At 42.4% G+C, this 20,497-nt stretch overlaps 2 protein-coding genes across 3 annotated transcripts; one reads left to right on the plus strand and one right to left on the minus strand.

The window, feature by feature from the left end:
* Positions 1-1,205: 1,205 nt before the first annotated feature.
* On the minus strand, positions 1,206-13,274 carry dars2 (aspartyl-tRNA synthetase 2, mitochondrial). 2 transcript variants are annotated; one of them, XM_046407746.1, is made up of 18 exons: positions 13,168-13,274; positions 10,221-10,481; positions 10,004-10,103; positions 9,075-9,141; positions 8,858-8,959; positions 8,178-8,273; positions 7,951-8,074; positions 7,682-7,728; positions 7,155-7,261; positions 6,847-6,916; positions 6,223-6,402; positions 4,913-5,020; positions 4,683-4,745; positions 3,920-4,072; positions 3,538-3,756; positions 3,311-3,421; positions 3,137-3,212; positions 1,206-2,066 (listed from the first exon to the last, which is right to left on the minus strand). In XM_046407746.1, the coding sequence occupies exons 2-18, from the start codon at positions 10,393-10,395 to the stop codon at positions 1,876-1,878; spliced, it is 1,989 nt and encodes a 662-aa protein (XP_046263702.1). In that variant the 5' UTR covers positions 10,396-10,481; positions 13,168-13,274; the 3' UTR covers positions 1,206-1,875. The 2 variants fall into 2 exon arrangements, with proteins under 2 accessions (XP_046263702.1, XP_046263701.1); XM_046407745.1 differs by lacking the exon at positions 13,168-13,274 and adding an exon at positions 10,663-10,744.
* On the plus strand, positions 12,179-18,891 carry cryz (crystallin, zeta (quinone reductase)). The gene is made up of 8 exons (XM_046407764.1): positions 12,179-12,371; positions 13,201-13,353; positions 15,607-15,770; positions 16,564-16,615; positions 16,712-16,861; positions 17,076-17,177; positions 17,614-17,709; positions 17,924-18,891. The coding sequence occupies exons 1-8, from the start codon at positions 12,264-12,266 to the stop codon at positions 18,083-18,085; spliced, it is 987 nt and encodes a 328-aa protein (XP_046263720.1). The 5' UTR covers positions 12,179-12,263; the 3' UTR covers positions 18,086-18,891.
* The last annotated feature ends 1,606 nt before the right edge of the window (positions 18,892-20,497 follow it).

A 20,497-nucleotide genomic window follows, 5' to 3' on the forward strand; every position in this document is an offset into this window, starting at 1 on the left:
AGCAGTGTTACCTTCAGGGGTTCGGTCTCTGGGTCTTCCTCCTCTGTGAAAACATCTCGGCTTTGCTTGTCATTTGATTTGTGTTGTTGCACCCACACATTTTTTCACTCATGCGCTCGCTTACACTACTGATTTCAGTGATTACACATGGCACTTTTCAGTTCTTTTGTAGGTTAATTTCTGTTTATTTTAAACAATAAATTATTGAACTGGCTTTGCTGTACTCATCTCTCACCTTTTGTTGTGGCCATAAGGCCCGCTTTGTGACATATTCAAGCATGGTTCATTTATCTCAAAGTTATGATAAGAGGTTAAATTACAGCGAGAGCAATGTGGTGGAAAAATGAAGAAATGAAGAGACAATGAAAAAAGAAGAAATTGTCTCAGTACCTCTCGCTCAAGAGGACCAAAACCCAAGAAAGTGACAATAAGCATTCTTGAAGGAGTCGGTGAGGAGTGCATCCTCATCAGTGTTTTTATATGCATAAGACAAAGAAACCACGGTTATACACAATGAACAAGCAATTAGATGACCCATCGTCATTAGAATCGTCTGCTTGGATCTTTGGGTAATTCCCCTGACAGATGATATACTGGTCAGGCACTGCATTAACAAAGGCAGCTCATGTACAGTTCAGAAGTTTGCTGAAAGTAGACTAGTCAAGTCTTTCAACAGTGTCAAACTAACAGTCAGAATAGGAGATAGTTGGCACCATAACTTTTCCTCTGTAAGCAACTGCTATAATAATTCCTTCTGTCCATTCTAGCCACTGAGAGTTTCCTACTTAAAGCGAGTAGGAAAGTAAGTGAAGCGGACAAAGTTCACAGTCCCAGTTTTTGTGTAAAATGCATTTTAAAGTTCAGCTAAAGCTGCTATGAGACTTCAGCAGTGTGACCTTGTCAAATCTAATCAAATGAGTAGCAGAGGAATACAGAGACCATTTCACCTTTCATGCTAGATGGGCATGTGAGTGTTGTTTTAAGACAAGATAAGAGGAGAAGCACAAGGAATGCTAATATTTCCACACAGGACACAGGGGCTCACTGAATGCTTTGACAACAAAGCTGAACTTCTTCTTGAGTCACTTTATGCTGTTTTTTAATTTGTCAGTAGAATTTGCCAGTCTGTATCTGCATGACTATACTGCTACAGTGTTTAAATACGTTTTTTTTTTCTTGCCTTTTTTTTTGGGAGAGCCTACCATTCAGAAAGATATTAGTGTTTTCCCAAAAATGATCAGAGATCATGTTGAAAAGGACATTAAGAGCAGCTCCCGGCGGCTCTATGTGTGACAGTACCAGCCTCCAATGTGCTCACGCTTGTTATGCATCCCAACAAAATACAGGTTTGAAGTGTTTCTTCAGAGTTTTATTCTTATCCAGTATGAAATTCTACAAGTCAGTGAAAAATTACTCATTTTAAATTAAGGAATAATTGTTAATCATTAATTGGAAATGTTATTTAAAAAAAACAGGATTATGTCATTATTCTGGGAGGGACCAACATCATAACAGAGGGTACGCATCAGTAAAAGTGTCGTTCAGCAACATTTGGTAGGTTTTTCTTCTTTGTTGAACCAGTCGGTGCTTCAGATTTCCACACTGAGGGCTCTGGCTTTCCGCATTCCTTTTTCTGTTCAGTTTCAAAGTAAGGATACCGAGATGCAGCCACAACATCACCTCCTCCTCATTTTCTCTCTTCCCCCTCATATCTGTCAGCCAGCTGGCAGACATCTTCATAGGCTTCAGCCTCTGCACCGCCTGCTGATTGTCTGCTCATCCTCACACTCTTTCCACTGTTGTGTGGGTTTCAGAGCTTTGGGAAGGCACTGAGCCCTCCTCTGATGTCTTTGTATCTTTTCTTCTTTTACCCCCTCACTTCCCCTCTCCTCCTCCTCTTCGGTCTGCGGGCCATTTGACAGAGATGTGATAAGACTTCAGCTCCTCCTCGGATACTAAGTCAGGGGCTGAGCTCATGAGGTCATGACCCCGGAATGACTTGGGGAAGGCAATGACGTCACGGATGCTGGGAGCTCCGACCATGATAGAGACCAGCCTGTCTAAACCTAGAAAAGCAGCAATAGAGTAGTCAAACAACCTAATTTATTGCAATTTTCACCTTTTAGGTCATGGAGTCTGCATTTATAGTAGTATTACATATCACATACATCTCCTATTATATGTATGCTCTGCTGATGGTACCACTGCCACTTTAATGCTGAGACCAAATTTGTGATTTGCAAGTTGGAGTACACACATTTGGGATGTCATGTCTCTTAAGTTACCAAACTCAGCATCTGCTCCCCTATTTGACTGTTCAACATGCTAATCAGAGTAAAAATAATATTGAGAATGTTCTTGCTATTAAAAACTCTGAAGATCAAAAAGGCTTCTCAAGCCAACCAGAGCCACAAAGCACTGCTTAGAACGGCACTTCACTTTGACAGTGAGAAATTATCCAAACTCACAAGCTGATCTAGCTAGTAAGTCTGCTAGGCAGATAGCATGGACAACCTTGCTAGGCTACGCCAAAAAGCTAAACACCTTTAGTAACCGTGTTCACGTACTGTGGTCTTTTTCAGCCTTACCAGGTAGATTCATAACATATTCAGCACTGCTGTTGCTCTAGCTAACAGGAGCTAACTGGCTAAATGTGGTTGCTAGACAAAGAGAGCATGAGGCTGGCTGAAAGCTGAAATAAAAACACAGCTGTCATGAAAAGTAACATTACTAACTAAAACTTGAGCATCAGGCATTTGAAATGGTTTGGTTTAGGCAGTAAAAACTAGGAAAAATTGTGGTGGAGTGATTAATGCGAAAACTGCTCCCCCTCCTCCATTAGCTGGCTGATGTTCCCTTGAGCAAGGCACTTAACCCCCCAATATGCTCCCCGGTTGCTTGATGCTACCAAACACTGCATGTAATTTGCCGGGTGTTGCATGTGTGTGTTCAACTAAGGATGGGTCAAATGCAGAAGACGAATTCAGTGTGTGTATGTAAAAATATATATACTGTCAATTAAGTGATTCTTCTTCTTCTTCTTAATATGGATCGAGAAACGCTGCCTGCGCAGAAGACTTGCGCAGCCTTTTCTTTCTGTTTTGGTACCACTGGTCAAGTGCAAAGTTAACCTTACCCAGAGCAATGCCTCCATGTGGTGGTGCTCCTGAATCCAAAGCCTCCAGCAGGTGAGAGAGAAGACTGGGGTCCTCCTGTAGCACGCAAACACACACACACACTTGTGACTGGTAACTGATTCAACCCACTTCCAAAGGTAGTGTGAGCATTTGAAATATATACAGTGGCTGACCTTGAGGATATTCTTCAGGACGTGAAGCTGCTCTGAGGCCTTGTGGATACGGATGGAGCCTCCTCCGATCTCACAGCCATTCAGCACCAGGTCATAATGCTGACCACGTACCTGGCAATAACAGAACATGCCTATAAGGCTTGATGTGCGCTTACTTAGAAATATCAAAAAATATATAAAAAGGGACAAAATAAAACTGACTTTGAGTGAAGCTATCTACACACTACCTTGTGTGGCTCTGAGTAGAGTAACTGTGCATCCTCTGGCACTGGAGCAGTAAATGGATGATGGGCTGATTCCAGCTGCTCTGGTTCCTCTTCTTTGGGCAAGAAGAGAGGAAAGTCCACAATCCACAGGAAGTGGAAGGCTGAAGGGTCACGGACCGAAACTCCATTAGACTGCAGGATCTCCGCACACTGCAGGCGAAGATTACCCAGCAACGGGCGCTGAGAGCGACAGCAGCGGTGTGGTAAGAGACAGAGAGGGTAGGATGGAGAGACAGAGGACACATTATATTGCCTTTTATCTTTCCTGGCTGATTTGCTGATCACCTCCCTTTCATCAGTCTACCATAATCTAAGTTTGAGGAGAGTGCAGTGAGTCTCTTACCACTGTGTGGAGGGAACCAGCTGCCATCAGCAGCAGGTCTCCAGGTTTGGCCCCTGTCCTCTGCAGCAGCTCATCTGTGGCTGACACAGACAGCAGTTTCTTTAGGTGAGACTTCAATGTCCCATCAGTTTTGACCAGCAGCACACTAAGGTCCTTGAGACAAAAAAAAAAAGACAAAGTGAGAAAAAACTTGGACACAATATTACTGCATCTGTAAAACTCACTCTTGCAGTAAACCTTAGTGCTTAGGCTACGTTTTTGTATCAGTTTCTGGTGATCCCCTGTCTTTTCATGTAGTGCCGTGACCACATCAAAAGCTTACCCTGTACTGTGGTGTACGACCAAATACCTGCCAAACATTCTCATGAGTACTTTTAGTGCAATTGTTAGCATGCTAATACACTAAATGATGGTTAACAATGTACCATATTTACGTTTTGTGAGAGTGATAACTAAAGTGTGTATTTAGTCATGAATATTCAGCATTATAGAGAAATACTGAAAAATCTGAAGCAAAGTTTTCAGAAGCTTTAACTTTGTAAGCTTCACAAGGTCTTCTTGTGGAGGGATACTACAGTGGATTGCAATAGTATGCTATACTCATACACACAAATAAACATTTAGTAAAAATTACACACCATACACATGCTACATTTTTTTAACCATTCGTTCAAAACAACAAGAAATTGACCAAAATCAAAATGATCACTTCAAGCAAATTCGCAACACAATTTTAAGACAACAAGAGGAAAGACAAACGTACCTGTCCAAACTGAGTCTCCGCTGTTTGTTTCAGTTGTGCCAAATCTTTCCCAGTGAACAGTTTCTGTTGTCAAACACAGAGACACAGAATCTCATTTGAGACAAACAGCTGTGAAGAGGACAGCAAGGACAAACAGCGGTTTGTTTTCATTATTATGAAGTTGTACTTGACAGTGAAAGCACAGTATGCGCCGTTTGGTTTCTTTTCACAAGAAATGGTTCGGTTCTTACTGCTCCACTGGGGACACAGATGGCCTGAACAGAGCCTTCTGGTTGGCTGAGAGCTGATCTGAGGAATTCAATTTCAGTGGATAAGAAAACCTCACTGAGATCCATGAGCTGGACAGACACACAGACAGATAAGAAGAAAGAGACGTGTGGTTAAACACCTCTGGGCCCACAGACATATCCACACAGAACAGCATCTTATGCTCAATGATTTCTTTTTTTTTAGATTTAAGTTAACAACCAAAACCTGACAGGGTATTTAGATGAACACATCTCCCACCAACTGTGGTCTGGTATGGGCATAAGAATTAAAAATGAGGGTGGGACAATGTGACCTAAGAACAATTTGAGCACAGTAGATGTTACTTCCTGTATCTTGGTGCCTTTTAACAGGTGCTTTGATGCTTTTATCTGGCTATACTGGCATGAGGAAAATTCTTGGGACATTTTGTAATTCAATCCAGAGGAAACGTGAGGAACTCTTCATGCTTGCATGCAATTACAGTTTCTGTTATGTTGATGTTAATGGTATGCAAAATCAGTTGGCTTCTAAAGTTTTAAAAATAGAAAATTTGTGTCATTACCAACCCATGAAATCAGCGGCCTATAACACAAACTGATATCATTGAATTAGCCAACTATCTTTGGACTTCACCGAAGTTTTCTGGTATCATGAAGTTGGCTCACATTTAACTGGGGTAGACTGTCATGTTAACCTACCTATGCTGCATAGCCAACCTGTTCCAAGTAGGTCAAAAGTTTGCTGTCAAGTTTAGAACTATAGTAGGATGGCGCATGAGCATGTGCGTACACATTCCTGCCCGTGGTACTATGCTCTTTCACTGATCCACATGTGGTAGTATGACGCCGAATTACGCTCCAATGCGCTAGCAAAGGCAGGGAAGAAGAAGACTGCGAGATCCTGAACACTGATGTAAACAACGCAGGATTTAAATTAAATTATTAAAGTCAGCTTTGCAAGGACGTAAATGCATCCCAGACATTTGCTAGAGCTCAACGATACACTCAGTGGGTTCTGATGACTAACACTGAATGCAAACTTTTGTTTGTGCACAAGAAAATTCCACACGGGATCTTTAACTTCAGGTCAAAACCTGCGAGCAGTCTGACTGACCTCTGACCTGTCAGCTCACTGGAAAAACTGAGTCACGGTTCCTACAGGATCCTGACAGGATCAGAAGAACTGCCTCTATGATAATGTGACTGGCGACAAAGAGCAATGGTGATTTGTACTGGTCAGCAGAATCACCGTTCTGTTCCAGGCTTTGCTCTGAAAATCCACAATCACCCACCTTCATACTGAATCTGGTATCAGGCTTGTCCACACCATAGTCCCTCATGGCCTCTTCATATGTCATGGTTTGGAAAGGAACATTAATAGAACCTTTCTCTGTAGGCCAGGAGTACTGTAACAAACCCTCCACCAAGGACATGATTCCTGTCCGGTCCACAAAAGACATTTCTATGTCCACCTGGGAGAGATAATGAGAGCACAACCATTCAGAGAACACAGAACAGGACTGTAAACTGACCAGTAAAGTCTAAGTCAACACCAGGAGCAAGTACGAAGAGTACATCAAGATCAGCACCAAGACCAAAGTAACATGAAATGATGAAATGAAAAAATTTCAACAACCGCTTGAGACTGAATTCACTCTTTAATATGCTCCCATATGGCCCAGCGGTTAGGATTCCTTGTTTTCAGCCAGGCGGCCTGGGTTCAACTCGCGGAATGGGAATTCGAACTCTTCCAAAAAAAACTGTTCCTGATTCCTGATTCGGCCCTAACACTGACAAAACCATGCTACAAAACAAAGTATGAAAGTATCTACAGTAACAGCTAACAAGTTCGTTGCCAACAGAGCACAGTGACAACATGAAACCCGTACGGTGAATTAAAAAAACCTCTATCTTACCTGGGTGAACTCGGGCTGCCGGTCGGGTTTGGAGCCTTCATCTCTGTAACACCGGGCCATCTGGAAGTACCTGCAACAACAAAGGACAGAGGCTGTTGAACATTACATACTCACTATACAACTGTAAAGCTGAGGGCAGCTGCAGATTCAGGTGATAATCTGTTCGCTGTCACAATTCCTAACTCTTTTGAATCTACAGCAAAGACACATCTTTATTTATGTGTAATGAGTGATGTGCATGCACAGATCATCATATCTGCCAACACCCACAGAACTGGAAAATCGTGTCGTCTTCTACTCAAACCCACCTGTCTATACCAGCCACCATGAGGAGCTGTTTGAACTGCTGCGGACTCTGGGGCAGAGAGTAAAACCGGCCAGGCTCTCTGGAAGGAACCACAAACTCTTTGGCTCCCTGAAACCCAAAACAATAAGCAAAGCCTTGATATCATGCATGTTTAAAAAAAAATAGTCATTTCTAACTGCTACATTATAATTTGGCATGCATAGCATTAAATATCACAAGATGTGCTTTGGGGAGACATCTTGATCTGAAAAAAGTGACAGCCACTCTTACAGACTGCTCTTCAGTAAAATACAAACTGCATTTAGTTTTGATCTGGAAACTTCACTAAGGGTTTGACAACATGAGCTAGGTCCAGTCTTACAGTGTAATGCGTCCACATGTTGGAGAAATCACCTTTTCTCTGATTGTTAATACAGCACCATGGAAATATATTCTGCCATTCTTTGAGTGTTTCCTTGGCAAAGAACCTTTACAGTGATTTTGAGTCTGCAAAGCTGAAATGATCATAAAAATGAAACACTTTCTTACCCCTGGCGTTCTTTTAAACAAGGTAGGAGTTTCCACATCGACAAAACCTACAAATGAGAAAATGAAGCCACCGTTCAAGTTCAGTTCCATGTGGTCATGTTTTAACACAAAGAACCTGGACTCTACTGTTGGTTTCAGTACTGCTTTGTCGGCGTGTCCTCCAATTCCCCTAAAGTCCAATTACAGGTGGTTGGCATTACATGGAGACTGAATGGAGGCAGTATGTTTGGAAGTCTGAATGTGGGCAAAATGAATGTCGCCCTCCATACCATGCACGTTACAGAGGTATTCTCTCATGTTCATCACCAGTTGAGATCTCAGTCTGAGGTTCTTCTGCATCTGAGACGACCTCAGGTCCAGGTAGCGATACTGCATCCGCAAGGATTCCGATTTCTGCGCAACCCAACAACAAAAACACAATCATTCACAGTTATTAACAATAATATTACCTGCTTGAGCAAAATGGTGCACAAGCATGATAAACATGAGCTCTTACTTTGACAAAGTCTTTAATTTCAAAAGGTAACTTCTGGCACACATTGAAAACCTCCACACCCTCAGCCAAGACTTCTATTTCTCCTGTTGGCATGGCCTGTTGGTATGGACACAGCAGAACAAGAGCAGTTTAAATAATAAATTACTACTTCAAAATACCCTGAAAGGTCTGATTTACATTGCTGCAAAAGGCAATCTAAAACTTTCAAATTCTGATGGCTGGATCCTTCATCTGATTAGAGATGTTTCCTGTCATATTCCCATATGGTCTGGCAGTCAGGATTCCTGTATGGAAACTGCACTGGTTCATCTTGGGAGTCTACAGTATCTTCAAAATTGCCTCTCATCTATAGGAAGGTTCTAAAGTGAGAATCATATTACAGGCTCAGTCCACTCAGGGCATCTGAGCTTGAAAGCCTCCACTTTCCAGAGGTTCAATCCATGTGAAAATGTAACCCAGCATTGTGCGCAGCTTTACAGTCAATAACAACTGAGCTGTCAGTTCATAAAAAATGTCCTGTTAATTGGTTTGTCAAAGCTGTGCAACAGCCTGTAAAGCTTTCTGGATGTTCAATACATTCTCCTTGTTTCCACAGACAAATAAATAAATGTTGGATGTGCTCATGTAAATAAGAGGACCTGCTGATGGCAGCCAGTCATGATCTAATATTACACACAGACCTTGTTCTCCTGTCCCGCCGGCCGTCGTCTCACTGTTCCTGTGACCTGGACGACAGACTCGGCCGTCAGACCACACAGCACTGCTTTTAAATTACTGGCAGACTTAAAACATAGGAAAAAAAAATTGTTATTGTTGGTATTATTCATATATTTATTATTAGTTGTAATAATGACGTCAGACATTGCATTGTGGTATTTGAAATGTTTCCATCCTTACTTCTTCCTGAGGAATTAGAACTTGTGTCAAGCCACTGAAATCTCGCAGGATGACGAACAGGTCCTGCCTGTGGGGGAGGCAAAAACAGTTTTGTGTGAGAGTCCAATGGAGAAAAACGATCAACTGTGGTAGTGTCTAAGCCCTGTTCCCCCCAAAAACAACTAGCAGGGCATAATATAAATGTAACTGCATGTTTTCTCTTCCAATACACATCAAAGTGTAGAGTGTGAGGGGAATCAAAGATCTAACAGGAAGTCAAGCATTATAATGTGACAGTGACATGCACTGTGTGCCCTAAACAGCAGTGAGCGTACGCGAGCGTACACGGACTGACCAAAATTGGAATTGGAATCATTTTCATATGAGGCGTCACTGACAGGCTATGTTGACAAAATGAAAATGCTGCAATTAAGTGACGTCACAGTACCATTGAGCAGTTCACATTTTAGCCATGCCAGGCTCTGGGGACAGCAGTGTGTCAGCTGCACCTCCACTTTGATCTGTATCCTCTGACTTTTCCTCTCAAGCCAAAGGTCAAGCCAAGTTGAAATTTATGTCTTAACATCATGTGTCTTAGCATCTCTAGAGCTTCAAAAACTTTAGTTTAAAACCAAATACTGGCAAACTAGTGACTTTCCCATCAGCCAATACTGCACTTAGCATGCAATGTTCATTAGCATATGTTAGCTCGCTAACATGCTAAACACAGCAAGCATCAGAGTACACGTGAATCTACAGTATGTGCAGCTTCACAGAGCAGCTAGCATAGCTGTAAACTCTTAGTCACTTTAAAATGTTAGCTCTCACTGCTCATAGGAGGCACCAGCATTTAAAGTCATAGTCTAGCAAGCTTTAAATACCATCTTTGATGTCTCACATGTAACTGTTATTTCCGTCTCAATGTGTACACAGCAGTGACAGAAGAATACCTGAGGTATTGGACCCAGCCACAGAGGGTGACTTTCTCTCCCACATGATCTGATCTCAGTTCACCACAGGTGTGACTCCTGAATGACAGACTGCTGGGACCTGCGAAACAGTCTGAATTAAGATCAGGGCTGCATTTAATAACATTAATAACAGCCACATTCTACGTGGGGGTAAAGGCTGAACACTTCAGCCTTCTTGTGACTTCTGTTAAAGTACCTGTGGCGGGAGTCGCAGACGTGTAGAGTGTGTGTGAGCAGCTCAGAAACCTGCACTGAGGTTTCCACAGCGGGAGTCCTTGACTTGAGGTCCGTGTTGAGCTGTGATAGCAGACAGCGTGAGCTCTGAGGACACTGGACACTCTCTGCAGCACATACCTGCTCCTTGTTGCCATTTTCTATGAACACAAAGTGAGGCACAGGGCTTACTTAACGTCACCTGAGGCTGAGAGTCGTCCAGCTGCCCAGTCAGTGAGTCTTGCTGTTTGAGTGAAGCACATGAAACACTGTTAGCAAGTCTGTCTTTATGGAATGACACCGTTACTCAGCGTGACAGAGCTAACACCGAGGACAGGACTTCACGGACGAAGTCAGACGCCTCTGGTCCTGGTTCCGCATCGTGTTTCCTGCTCATGTGGATGGGTTTCTTTGCAGCGTTATACCTCAGTCCATGCTAATCCATACATGTAGGAGTCGACGATACGTAAACGGATGTGACGTCATGTTGTCTTGAGGCCACAGTAGTCGATGCGCAGCATAATCGGCAATCAACTGGCAGTAGATTTTAAGACATATTTTCCATCGAGCTGTCGTCAGGTTATGTTTCGAGATGTGTTTAGATATTTATAATACACAGTAATACAGCTTTCATTATCGTGGGTTGGAAAGAAGAATGTTGCCCTCTTTATTAAAGCAAAAAAATTGCACCAATTAAAGGCCTTTAAAGTGTGGGGATGTTTTTAAATAACAACGCCAACGTAAAACAGGAAACTATATGACTGTACGAATAAATAAGAATAAATGAGTAATGAATAACTTTTATAAAATTATTAAAATAATGAAACATGTAAGACAAAAACGATCATGTCACATCATATGTAACTGCATCCAAAAATTGTGGATGATTTGGATGCTTTTCGTCAAAGACATAGGTTTAAAGAAATGTTAAATGTTTATTAAAAACTGCCATTTTGTTCATCAAACCTGGCTGAGTATGGAACCGCTTAGATGTGCCAACAACCTTAGAAGTTTGATGCTCCATCTATTAAAGAGCTTCCAGTACTACATACTAAAACAAGAAGCAGTACAGATTATACAAACTGATATACATGGATCAGCCACAACACCACTGACAGGTGAAGTGAACAAAATTAATATCATATCTTTACAATGCAATGTTCTACGGGGAAACATTGGGTTCTGGCAATCATATGGGTGTTCTTTGACACACACCACCCACCGAAACACTGCAGACCAAATATACCCCATCACCACCCATGGCAGCAGCAGCCTCCCCCCAGCTGGACAGTGTACCCCGTCACATTTTGAAAACAGCTCAGGAATGTCTCAAGAACCACAACAATGGCCTGCAGACTCTCCAGGTCCCAGACTATCTGAGAACCTGTGAGTTGTACCGAAATAAGCTGAATCCAACCTCCCACCAGATGGGGCCTCCAACCTGGACACACAGGAGGCAATAAGGGATCCGACCATCCCATAAAATACCCCCGGAGGTGGAGGCCTCACCTGACCTGTCAGAGGAAGGGACACGGGACCTCAGGGGTTATTTTATGATCACATTGGAAAGTTGGACCCTTTGAGTCCTGTGCATGGGAAGGTGGATTTGGCTAATTATGATGAATCCCACAGTTTCTCCATCATGTTGGGATCAGGGGAGTCAGAGTCTTGTTTTGATTCACTTCACCTGTCAGTGGTTTTAATGTGATTGGTGCACATAGGTAATGTTGATAAACATTCTGCGTTTTTGTAAACCATTTCGAGCTGCAGGCCTCTTAAAGACATGCTAGGACAAACTGATATATGGGTCTGACATAACATTTTAATAAGTCAGAATCCGATCTAACACGATTCACTTCCTGTACAGCCTGAGACCTGCTGGAAACTTCTGTAGTTTGATTTGATCGCAGCTTTTTGTCTCCGCGCACTGCTGCTGCTGCCTGTCCCCGTCCGCTTTCCGGGTGAGGAGCGAATCAACACGAACGAGTCCAGTGTGTGTGTGTGTGTGTGTGTGTGTGTTGGAGACATGTCGAGCAGCAAGCTGATGAGAGCCATCAAAGTGAGTGAGTTTGGAGCTCCGTCGGTTCTGAAACTCTGCTCAGACGTGACTGTCCCTCAGCCTGGACACAGACAGGTGAGACGGACTGAAGTCTTGATGGACACAGTTCACAGGTAGAGGTTTAGCCACAGTACAAACAACTAGCTGCCTGTCGCTATCAAGTCCCAGCGCCAACATCTGCTCCTTGCCTTTACGGCTAACGTTCGTAACGTAACGGTCACGGCCTCACATTCAGCATGGGGAGTTCAGCCATGTGCGCTCAGCAGAATAAGAGAAACGCAACACATGTTTCACGAGTTGAATTAAAACAGCCAAGACTGTTTTCTGTCCGCGCCAACGCTTTGTTTACCCACAATTTTTAGCACAAATTTCTTGTTAGCAAGCACTTCCGGTTTGTCAAAAGAGAAGCCCTCCTCCTCCTCCTCCTCCTCCTCGCGGGGGTGGCATATCACAGTCAAACAGCTACACCTGAGCTAGCTGTTTGATCAGCTTATCAAGAGCCTGGTTGAACGATTAATGCAGTTCTACCTTCTGCTGGTCACACACAAAAAAAAAAAATAAATAAAACAAACAATAAAACACTCCTGCCTTTGATAAAACAGCAAAGGAGACGTTTTCACCAACAGATATGTGCTCAAACTTTGGGAGAACTAAACCTACTGTGTACACAGAACAAGTCAAAAGTGTTGTCTTAATGTTTTTGAGTTTGTTTGTGTATGAATACATTTTATATGGTATTAATACAGTGAGTAATGTAGATTTCTTAGGATACGTTTGCCCATACAATGACAATAAAGCCAAAATGAGCATATGAAAAAGCGATCAATCCAAGCTATGACCAACTAGTGCATATGTGTCTGTAATTTCCTACACATGATGATTTTCAGATGTCTCTCTGTTGTAGGTGTTGATTCGTGTCCATGCCTGTGGGGTGAACCCTGTGGAAACTTACATCCGGTCTGGGACATACGCCCGTAAGCCCACCCTGCCATACGTACCGGGCACAGATGTAGCTGGAGTGGTGGAAACCACTGGAGAAGGTGTCACTGCAGTAAAGGTCTGATTAACAAACACTGCTCAACAGTAAATCACATATTCAATTTATTTTTGTCTCTGTCTTGGTTAATTGTCATTTTAATTTGTTTACTCTTAATGCTGTCAGTGAAGTCAGTGTTTCTGTATGCTGTAGAGCTGACCTCTAGGTGTGAATGCAGGTTGTTTGCCATCACTTTAGACTTCAAAGCAACCTTAGAGGAGGAAGTTCGTATATCCACAATGATGAGACATATGTTACAAAGTACAAACAGTTCGCCAAATGTTACAGGCTTATGTGAGATTAATGCTGATGTTTCCTTTAAAGTATACAGCTTTGACCAGTCTGGGAGGGACTGTCAGTATTGTTCAGGGGCTTCTTAGTTATGCCAGGAGTGAAGTTCTAGCAGAAAAACATTTCTTTGCAAACCTGCCTTTGCATGTTTACTCAGAGTATTTTGGCTTCCTCCCACAGTTAAACAAAACACATGCAGGTTAATTGGTGACTCTTAATTCCCTGCAGGTGTAAAATGTGACCATGAATGGTTGTCTGCCTGTTGTTTGTCTCTGCGTGTCAGCCCTGAGATTGACTGGACACATGTACAGGGTGTACCCCACCTCTCGCCCAGTGACATTTGGGATTGGCTCCTGGCAGCCCACAACCATTCACAGGATAAGAGGGCATAGTTAAGGGATAGATGGGTAACAGGTCAACATCAATATCAATCAGAGATGTCAGCAGTGATTCAGAGGGGTGGAACAGACTTAGAAATCCTAAGTTCTCATCCAGTTGCTGTGAGGCAGCACTTTGAGGCAGTTTGCACGTTGGACAGCAGGAGAGCAGCACAACATGTGCTTTATCTTTGAGTTTTTTCATTTGCCATGCACTACATAGTCAGAAATACTGAGACACTTGACCATTACACCAACAGAGACCTGGTGCATTTATAACAGCTTCCACTCTTCTGTGAAGGCTTTCCCCAAGATTTTGCAGTGTTGATGGGGTTGAGGTCAGGACTCTGTGTGGACCAGTCCAGTTCTTCCACACCAAACTCATCCAACCATGTCTTTATGGCTTTGTGCACTGCATTCATGCTGGAATAGGAGAGAGTCTTCCCCAAACTGTTGCCACAAAGTTTGAAGCACAGCATTGTCCAAAATGTGTTGGTGTGCTGAAGCATTAAGATTTCCCTTCACTGGGAGTCAGGCACCCCGCCTAACCCCTGAAAAACAGCCCCATAAGGATGCGTGTCTGGATATTTTTGTCTATATAGTGTATTATCTTACAGGTTACTATAGGCTACACAGTACAGATTTGCAGTGCAAAATTAGTACGTTAAAAGTTATTATTATTGATTTCAGTTAATTCTGGATTGGATTGATGAATCATTATTCTATGCCTTACTTAGTTATGCTGTGTCTTACCACTTTAACTTTAGCCAATATTTGCTCATATTTTGGTAAATCAGCAGCTTTTTGTCTGTTGGATTAACTGTTAGCAGACCTGTTTTTAATGTATTCCATGGATGTTCAGACAACAATCAGTGGATTGCACTGACGCTGAAGTAAACCTAAAGATGTGATGATACTTAGTTCTGGTTTTATAATCCATAATCTAAGTGGATTTATGGACATTTGTTTGCGATGGACATCCAAGAAAGTGATGTCCTTGGAAAATGTATATCACCCTTTTATTAGAGATGGGCGATCTGCAGTATTATCACAATCTATTTAATCGTGATCATGAGTCAGAATCTAAATTGAAATCCATTGTCTCCGTTTTGAAATGTCTGCAAATCATTGGATCTGCTGGTCAGTGAGATTATGCGAGGACTGTGAACAGAAGTAAGAGGACATTAAATATCCCGATCCCGCACACCTTGCAGTCAGGAAACCGCTGAACTAGGGCTGCAACTAACAGTTATTTTCATTCACATCTGATTATTATACTCATTAATTGATCCAGTCCAAATCCCACAGACTCATTATTTTCTGTCATAAATGTCAAAGAAAAGCAGCAAATCCTTACATCTGAGAAGCTTAAACCAGCAAATGTTTGACATTTTTGCTGTAAAGTGACTGAAATCGTTAATCACTTATCAAAATAGACAACAAATTTGCCAACAAATTTTTTGCAGCTGACTGATCCATTAATCACTGCAGTTCTACCCTTAACTATAAACGGGCTTACTAGTACATGTACTGAAGTACAGCTAAGTTTGTGAAGTCCAGTTAAAACACAGACTGTATACTTTAACTTTGCATGTGTGTTTCCCAGGCAGGAGACCATGTGTTCACCACAGCGACAGTTAGTGGAGGTTATGCAGAGTACACCGTAGCAGCTGACGACTGTGTCCACAAACTGCCCGCTTCTTTAGACTTCGCCCAGGGTGCTGCCATTGGGATCCCTTACTTCACCGCCTACAGAGCTCTGGTTCACAAGTAAGACTTCATTCCAAGGACCAAAGGCAGTCCCCCACACACATCTGCCATTTTTAGTTTAGTCACACCACATGTGTTACTCTTGTCGTCAGACATTCCGGCCAAAGTGCTCTGAAGGTTACACTGTTAGAAATGAACTTTAAACCCAACACAAGCAGCCTCAGCACCTTCTTAAAGCCCCAGTCCACAGTGTTACTAAGGAGGGCTCTGGACGAGCTGTTCTGATGAGAATGACGGAGATCACAGAACTGTTTTTTGGTAGCTTAGCTAGCTAGCCTGATTGTACTGTAAAAAGACAAAGCGATAGCAAAAAGCGGAGTCGGCAGGGAGGCAGAGATACTTAATAACAACAAAGTGGGAATTTGCTGCTAAAAAGACTGTAACGCTGGAGGAGCCTCACTTGATTTTTCTAACTCAGACTACTGAGGTGTCACTATCTTCAGCTTAAGTTAGAATGAATTTCTGCACAGGGTGAGGACTGTGGATTTTGTCCCTGTGGGGAAAGATGTTACAGAAAGAATAACCTTTTAATCAAAACCATAACAAAAGTCATCATTTGACGACTTGGTGAAGTAGCCTGATGGTTTGAATAATAATTTTAAATAGTTTAATGAGAACAGTTTTATGAACCAAGATGTCTCAGAAAGCAGTAAGTGACAGACCACCATGTTGTTGTCTTCAGTGTTTATGGGATTTGTTGTTGACAATAAGGAAAATACAAAGCACATACCAGAAGTCCCCTGAATGCCATCAGATGTTAGGACTAAAATGTATTTTAACTGATGTGTTGTAGAGCCCGGGCCAAGGCTGGAGAGACTGTCCTCATCCATGGAGCCAGTGGAGGGGTGTGTTTTTAATTCTTTTCTATTTTTTTTTTTCTTCACATTTCCAAAAAATCAGCAGTGTCCACATCTGCACTGCATGTGTTTGTGTGTGTTTAGGTTGGTGTGGCGGCGTGCCAGTTGGCCCGTGCTCTGGGTGTCAAAGTGCTGGGGACAGCAGGCACACCAGAGGGAATGAAGCTGGTTCTCAACAACGGAGCTCACCTGGCCTTTAATCACAGAGAAGAGGGCTACACAGATAAAATGATGGTATTCGTACACACACACACACACACACACACACACACACACACACACACACACACTGCAGGTGCACCAGAGGGGAAGAAACAAAGTCCTGAATAAAGATCACCAAGGATTCAAACATTTGATTTTTATGGACATGGACTATGTTAACTGTGTGTGTGTGTGTGTGTGTGTGTGTGTGTGTGTGTGTGTGTGTGTGTGTGTGTGTGTGTTCCAGGAAGCCACAGAGGGCAGAGGCATAGATGTGGTACTGGAGATGCTATCAAATGTTAACCTCAGCAAAGACCTCCAGATGTTGGCCTACGGAGGACGCGTTGTGGTCAGTAGGACTACAATCCAGGGCTCGCATTCACAAAGGATCGTAGCTTACCCTCTGAGGTCCTAAGAAATGGCAGTCAAAGTTTAATGCAAGAGTTTCCTGATAAGAGCTGCTCACAGGCCTGCCGAGAGACACTTTTGCTATGGAACCGAATAATGAGGAGGAGTGACGTTCACCACTGTTACTGTGAATGCCATTGTGTCTCATTTTCCTTCACTTTTAGCACTAAAATGATTTGTGAATCAGTTTTTCTCCTTTGTCTTACTTAGCTATTTAGCAGCTAGCTATGTAGTGTAGTCTGCTCTTATGCTAGGCTGTACAACCTAACTAACAGGATAGCACTTTGTCTCTTACATTCCGTTCATAGTTCTGTACGTTAGTTGTATCCAAGTGTAGCTCATTACTGCACATTACTCCTTCATCTGTCTCTTCTCAGGTCGTTGGCTCCAGAGGCTCCATAGAGATCAACCCCCGTGACACCATGGTTAAAGAGAGCAGCATCTTGGGAGTGGCCCTTTTCTTTGCTACGCCGGTACAAAGCCGTGACATCACATAAGCCATGTTTTATACACGCCAAGGTGGATGAATGTGTTGAATGTCTGTTGAAGTTAAAACATCGGCAGAATGGTCACATCGTGAACAACAAAGATGAACAGCTAAAAGCTTTTGAGTTGGAGCTGAGGAAAACAAATTGTGTTCCAAAGTTCTTGTTAGTTCAGATAAATCGCTGTTCATCTCTCTCTCAGGAGGAGACGAGGGAGTGTGCAGCGCTGCTCTACGCAGGGATGGAAGCTGGTTGGCTGCGTCCAGTCGTCGGCTCCCAGTATCCGCTTGACAAGGCCTCTCAGGCCCACCATGACATCATTGAGTCTCCCGGGGCTGGTGGGAAGATAGTCTTGACCATGTGATGATATGACGATATCGCGGGTGAAGAGGGTTCTGGCTGTTCCTAAAGGGGAGGCTCTCGAAGAGCTAACAGAGAAAGCAGAAATCAAAGAAAACAGTGGTTAACATGATAAATCACAAAATCATGAAGTAATTACCGAGAATTATCTTAAATCTCCTTTGCTGTAGTGAGCGAATGCACAAGAGTAACAAAATCATCAAATTCCTGTGATCTTTAATGCTGCATTGAAGTGATTATTTTGGCCACTTGGGGGCAGCAGAACACAGCACTGACACCTTATAATGGGGGTGGGGGTGTTAAAATATTTATATTTACTCTCTTTATAGTTCTGTTTTGGTCTTCACCAACTCCTGAGAACAAGTCTGGCCGACTCAAGTAACCAATAAAAGTAGTAATTTGGTTCATTTTAAGATAAACTTTTGATTTGTGCCGCTTTAAGTAAATGTTTAAGACGAGTCACTGTAATCAGGAAATAACACTCTTTTCTATTGTGCATTGGGTCTAATTTAATCAAGAAGGTGCCTGATTTTTTTTCATCCTAACTGATGACGACAAATGCAAGAACTTGAGGGTTTAATTAATTCAATTAATTATCTTCTTGAATTATAAAACTGCATTACTGTGTTACACACAGTTAATGTTATAGAAGATTAGCCACAGAAATTCTGATTACTAAAGATACTTAAATTTCCAAATGTGATCTGTGCTCAAGAATCCTAGGAAAGCAAAAGAGGTGTTTTTATTACCTGTAAATTGTGAATGAAAATAACATGGATTAATAAAAAAGATATTTTGTGAATATTTTTATCGCAGTCCTGTGGAACATTTTTGATGTTTAGGAGGAGATGTTAGAGGAGTTAAGGTGAAAGAGTTAAAGGCTCATTTCTGACTCGGGAAGCCGAGTCCGACACAACATCTGCGCCTCTCAGGTGACAGCCGGCTCTTCTGAGCATGCTCCACAGAGGGCCAGGTAACTTAAGCTACACACAAACGGTTACACAGTATCTGCTACAACACGGTGGCAACCAGTAAATGATGGAGCTCCGACCCCCCAACTGAAGACAGTCCTGCAGAGCTACAGATCATTCTTATGGACTAATATGTGAGTGGAGTGTACCATGTCCTCTGCAGGGGTGTTCAAGGGGTAAGCAGTTTGTGTGCCTTCTGAAATGAATTTGAACTCTTAACGGAATGTGTTTGGAATGGGATGAAGTTTATGGGTGTTTAGAAACTAAAGACAGGCAATGAATCTATGAAACAGCGGAAAAATGTTCCTCACAAGTTCAGTGCCTTGTATCGCTGAGAGCAATACAAGACAGTTGTTGGTGAGCTAACAGTTCATTTGCAGTAGTTCATGAACTGACACAGCAAAGATTTCTCAGGTCAGAAATCAAACCAAGGCTGGGTCAGTTACTTAAATTCACTTTGTTGAAATTTGATTAATTACAAATGCGTTTTGGTGTTATGACCTACTAAAGCATAATTAAATATTGAAACTGTATCTAGTGTAACATGCATTTTTCCCAGACTTGGTGCTGTTTTTCTAAAAAAACAAAACAAAACACCTTTGTTGTTTCAGTTGATACAATTTATGCAAGCCTTTAAACAAATGTTGAGGAATGAATGAAACTTGTGGGACAGTGAGCAAATTCAGGTGTTGCCAAACAGGTATTACCTGAGCCTCACGACCTTTGGTTGACTGTGGAGACCTGGAAGAGGACAGCCTACTCTGCCAATGTTCAAGCACCCCATTCACACAGGGTGCACAATGGCTTTATCACAGCTTTTTTTGTTAGAAACCACTGAATACAATTTTATATTGAGGGTGGATGATAATTTTATATTCAATCATACAGTCCTGAATGTATTGCTGACAGGCCTAGTGGGCACGAGCCCAGCAGTTCCCTGTCCCTTTGTACTGCTGGGCTCGCAAAATGTCATTGAAAGACAAACAAAGTGATAAAGAGATATTATTAATATTGTTGAAAAAGAATTTAAATAATGAATCTCTTAAAACTACAGAACTGCTGTTCACTTACTGACTGTCTGTGAGGATGTGACTCAGAGGATGAATCTGTGCTGGTTTGTGGATAACAACATAATCCATCCTTTGGATCAATTGCTCAAAGTCTGTTATCATATAGCAAGATCGTAGTCTGTTTCTGTTTCTCTGTTCTCTGCTCGGTCATGCTCACATTGTGTTGATCCAGTCCAGCTTATGGATTACATGGAGGCATGAAATACTTCAGTACTTCATTTGTTCATCTTAAAGACGGCAGCTCACCAGAGGAAGGTCCATTAGGAAAAGAGCTTTAGCAGAAACATGATAGGCCCCATCCTGCTACAATGTCTGGCTGTCATCCATCAATCAACATCCTCCAGGGATAACCTCTATCTCCCCTGATGATCACAC

The sequence above is a fragment of the Scatophagus argus genome, chromosome 13 (assembly GCF_020382885.2).
Source record: "Scatophagus argus isolate fScaArg1 chromosome 13, fScaArg1.pri, whole genome shotgun sequence".
Taxonomy (NCBI): Eukaryota; Metazoa; Chordata; class Actinopteri; family Scatophagidae; genus Scatophagus; species Scatophagus argus.

Bases quoted from the DNA above. Each gene is read 5' to 3' on its own strand.
- dars2 (XM_046407746.1), bottom strand. From the start codon at position 10,395: ATGGCAACAAGGAGCAGGTATGTGCTGCAGAGAGTGTCCAGTGTCCTC. The intron at 8,274-8,857 runs GTCTGTGTGTAA...CCATACCAACAG, and splicing joins CGGCGGGACAGGAGAACAAG to GCCATGCCAACAGGAGAAAT. The intron at 3,213-3,310 runs GTCAGCCACTGT...TGCGTGCTACAG, and splicing joins TCCTGAAGAATATCCTCAAG to GAGGACCCCAGTCTTCTCTC.
- cryz (XM_046407764.1), top strand. From the start codon at position 12,264: ATGTCGAGCAGCAAGCTGATGAGAGCCATCAAAGTGAGTGAGTTTGGA. The intron at 16,862-17,075 runs GTATTCGTACAC...TGTGTGTTCCAG, and splicing joins GCTACACAGATAAAATGATG to GAAGCCACAGAGGGCAGAGG. The intron at 17,710-17,923 runs GTACAAAGCCGT...TCTCTCTCTCAG, and splicing joins CCCTTTTCTTTGCTACGCCG to GAGGAGACGAGGGAGTGTGC.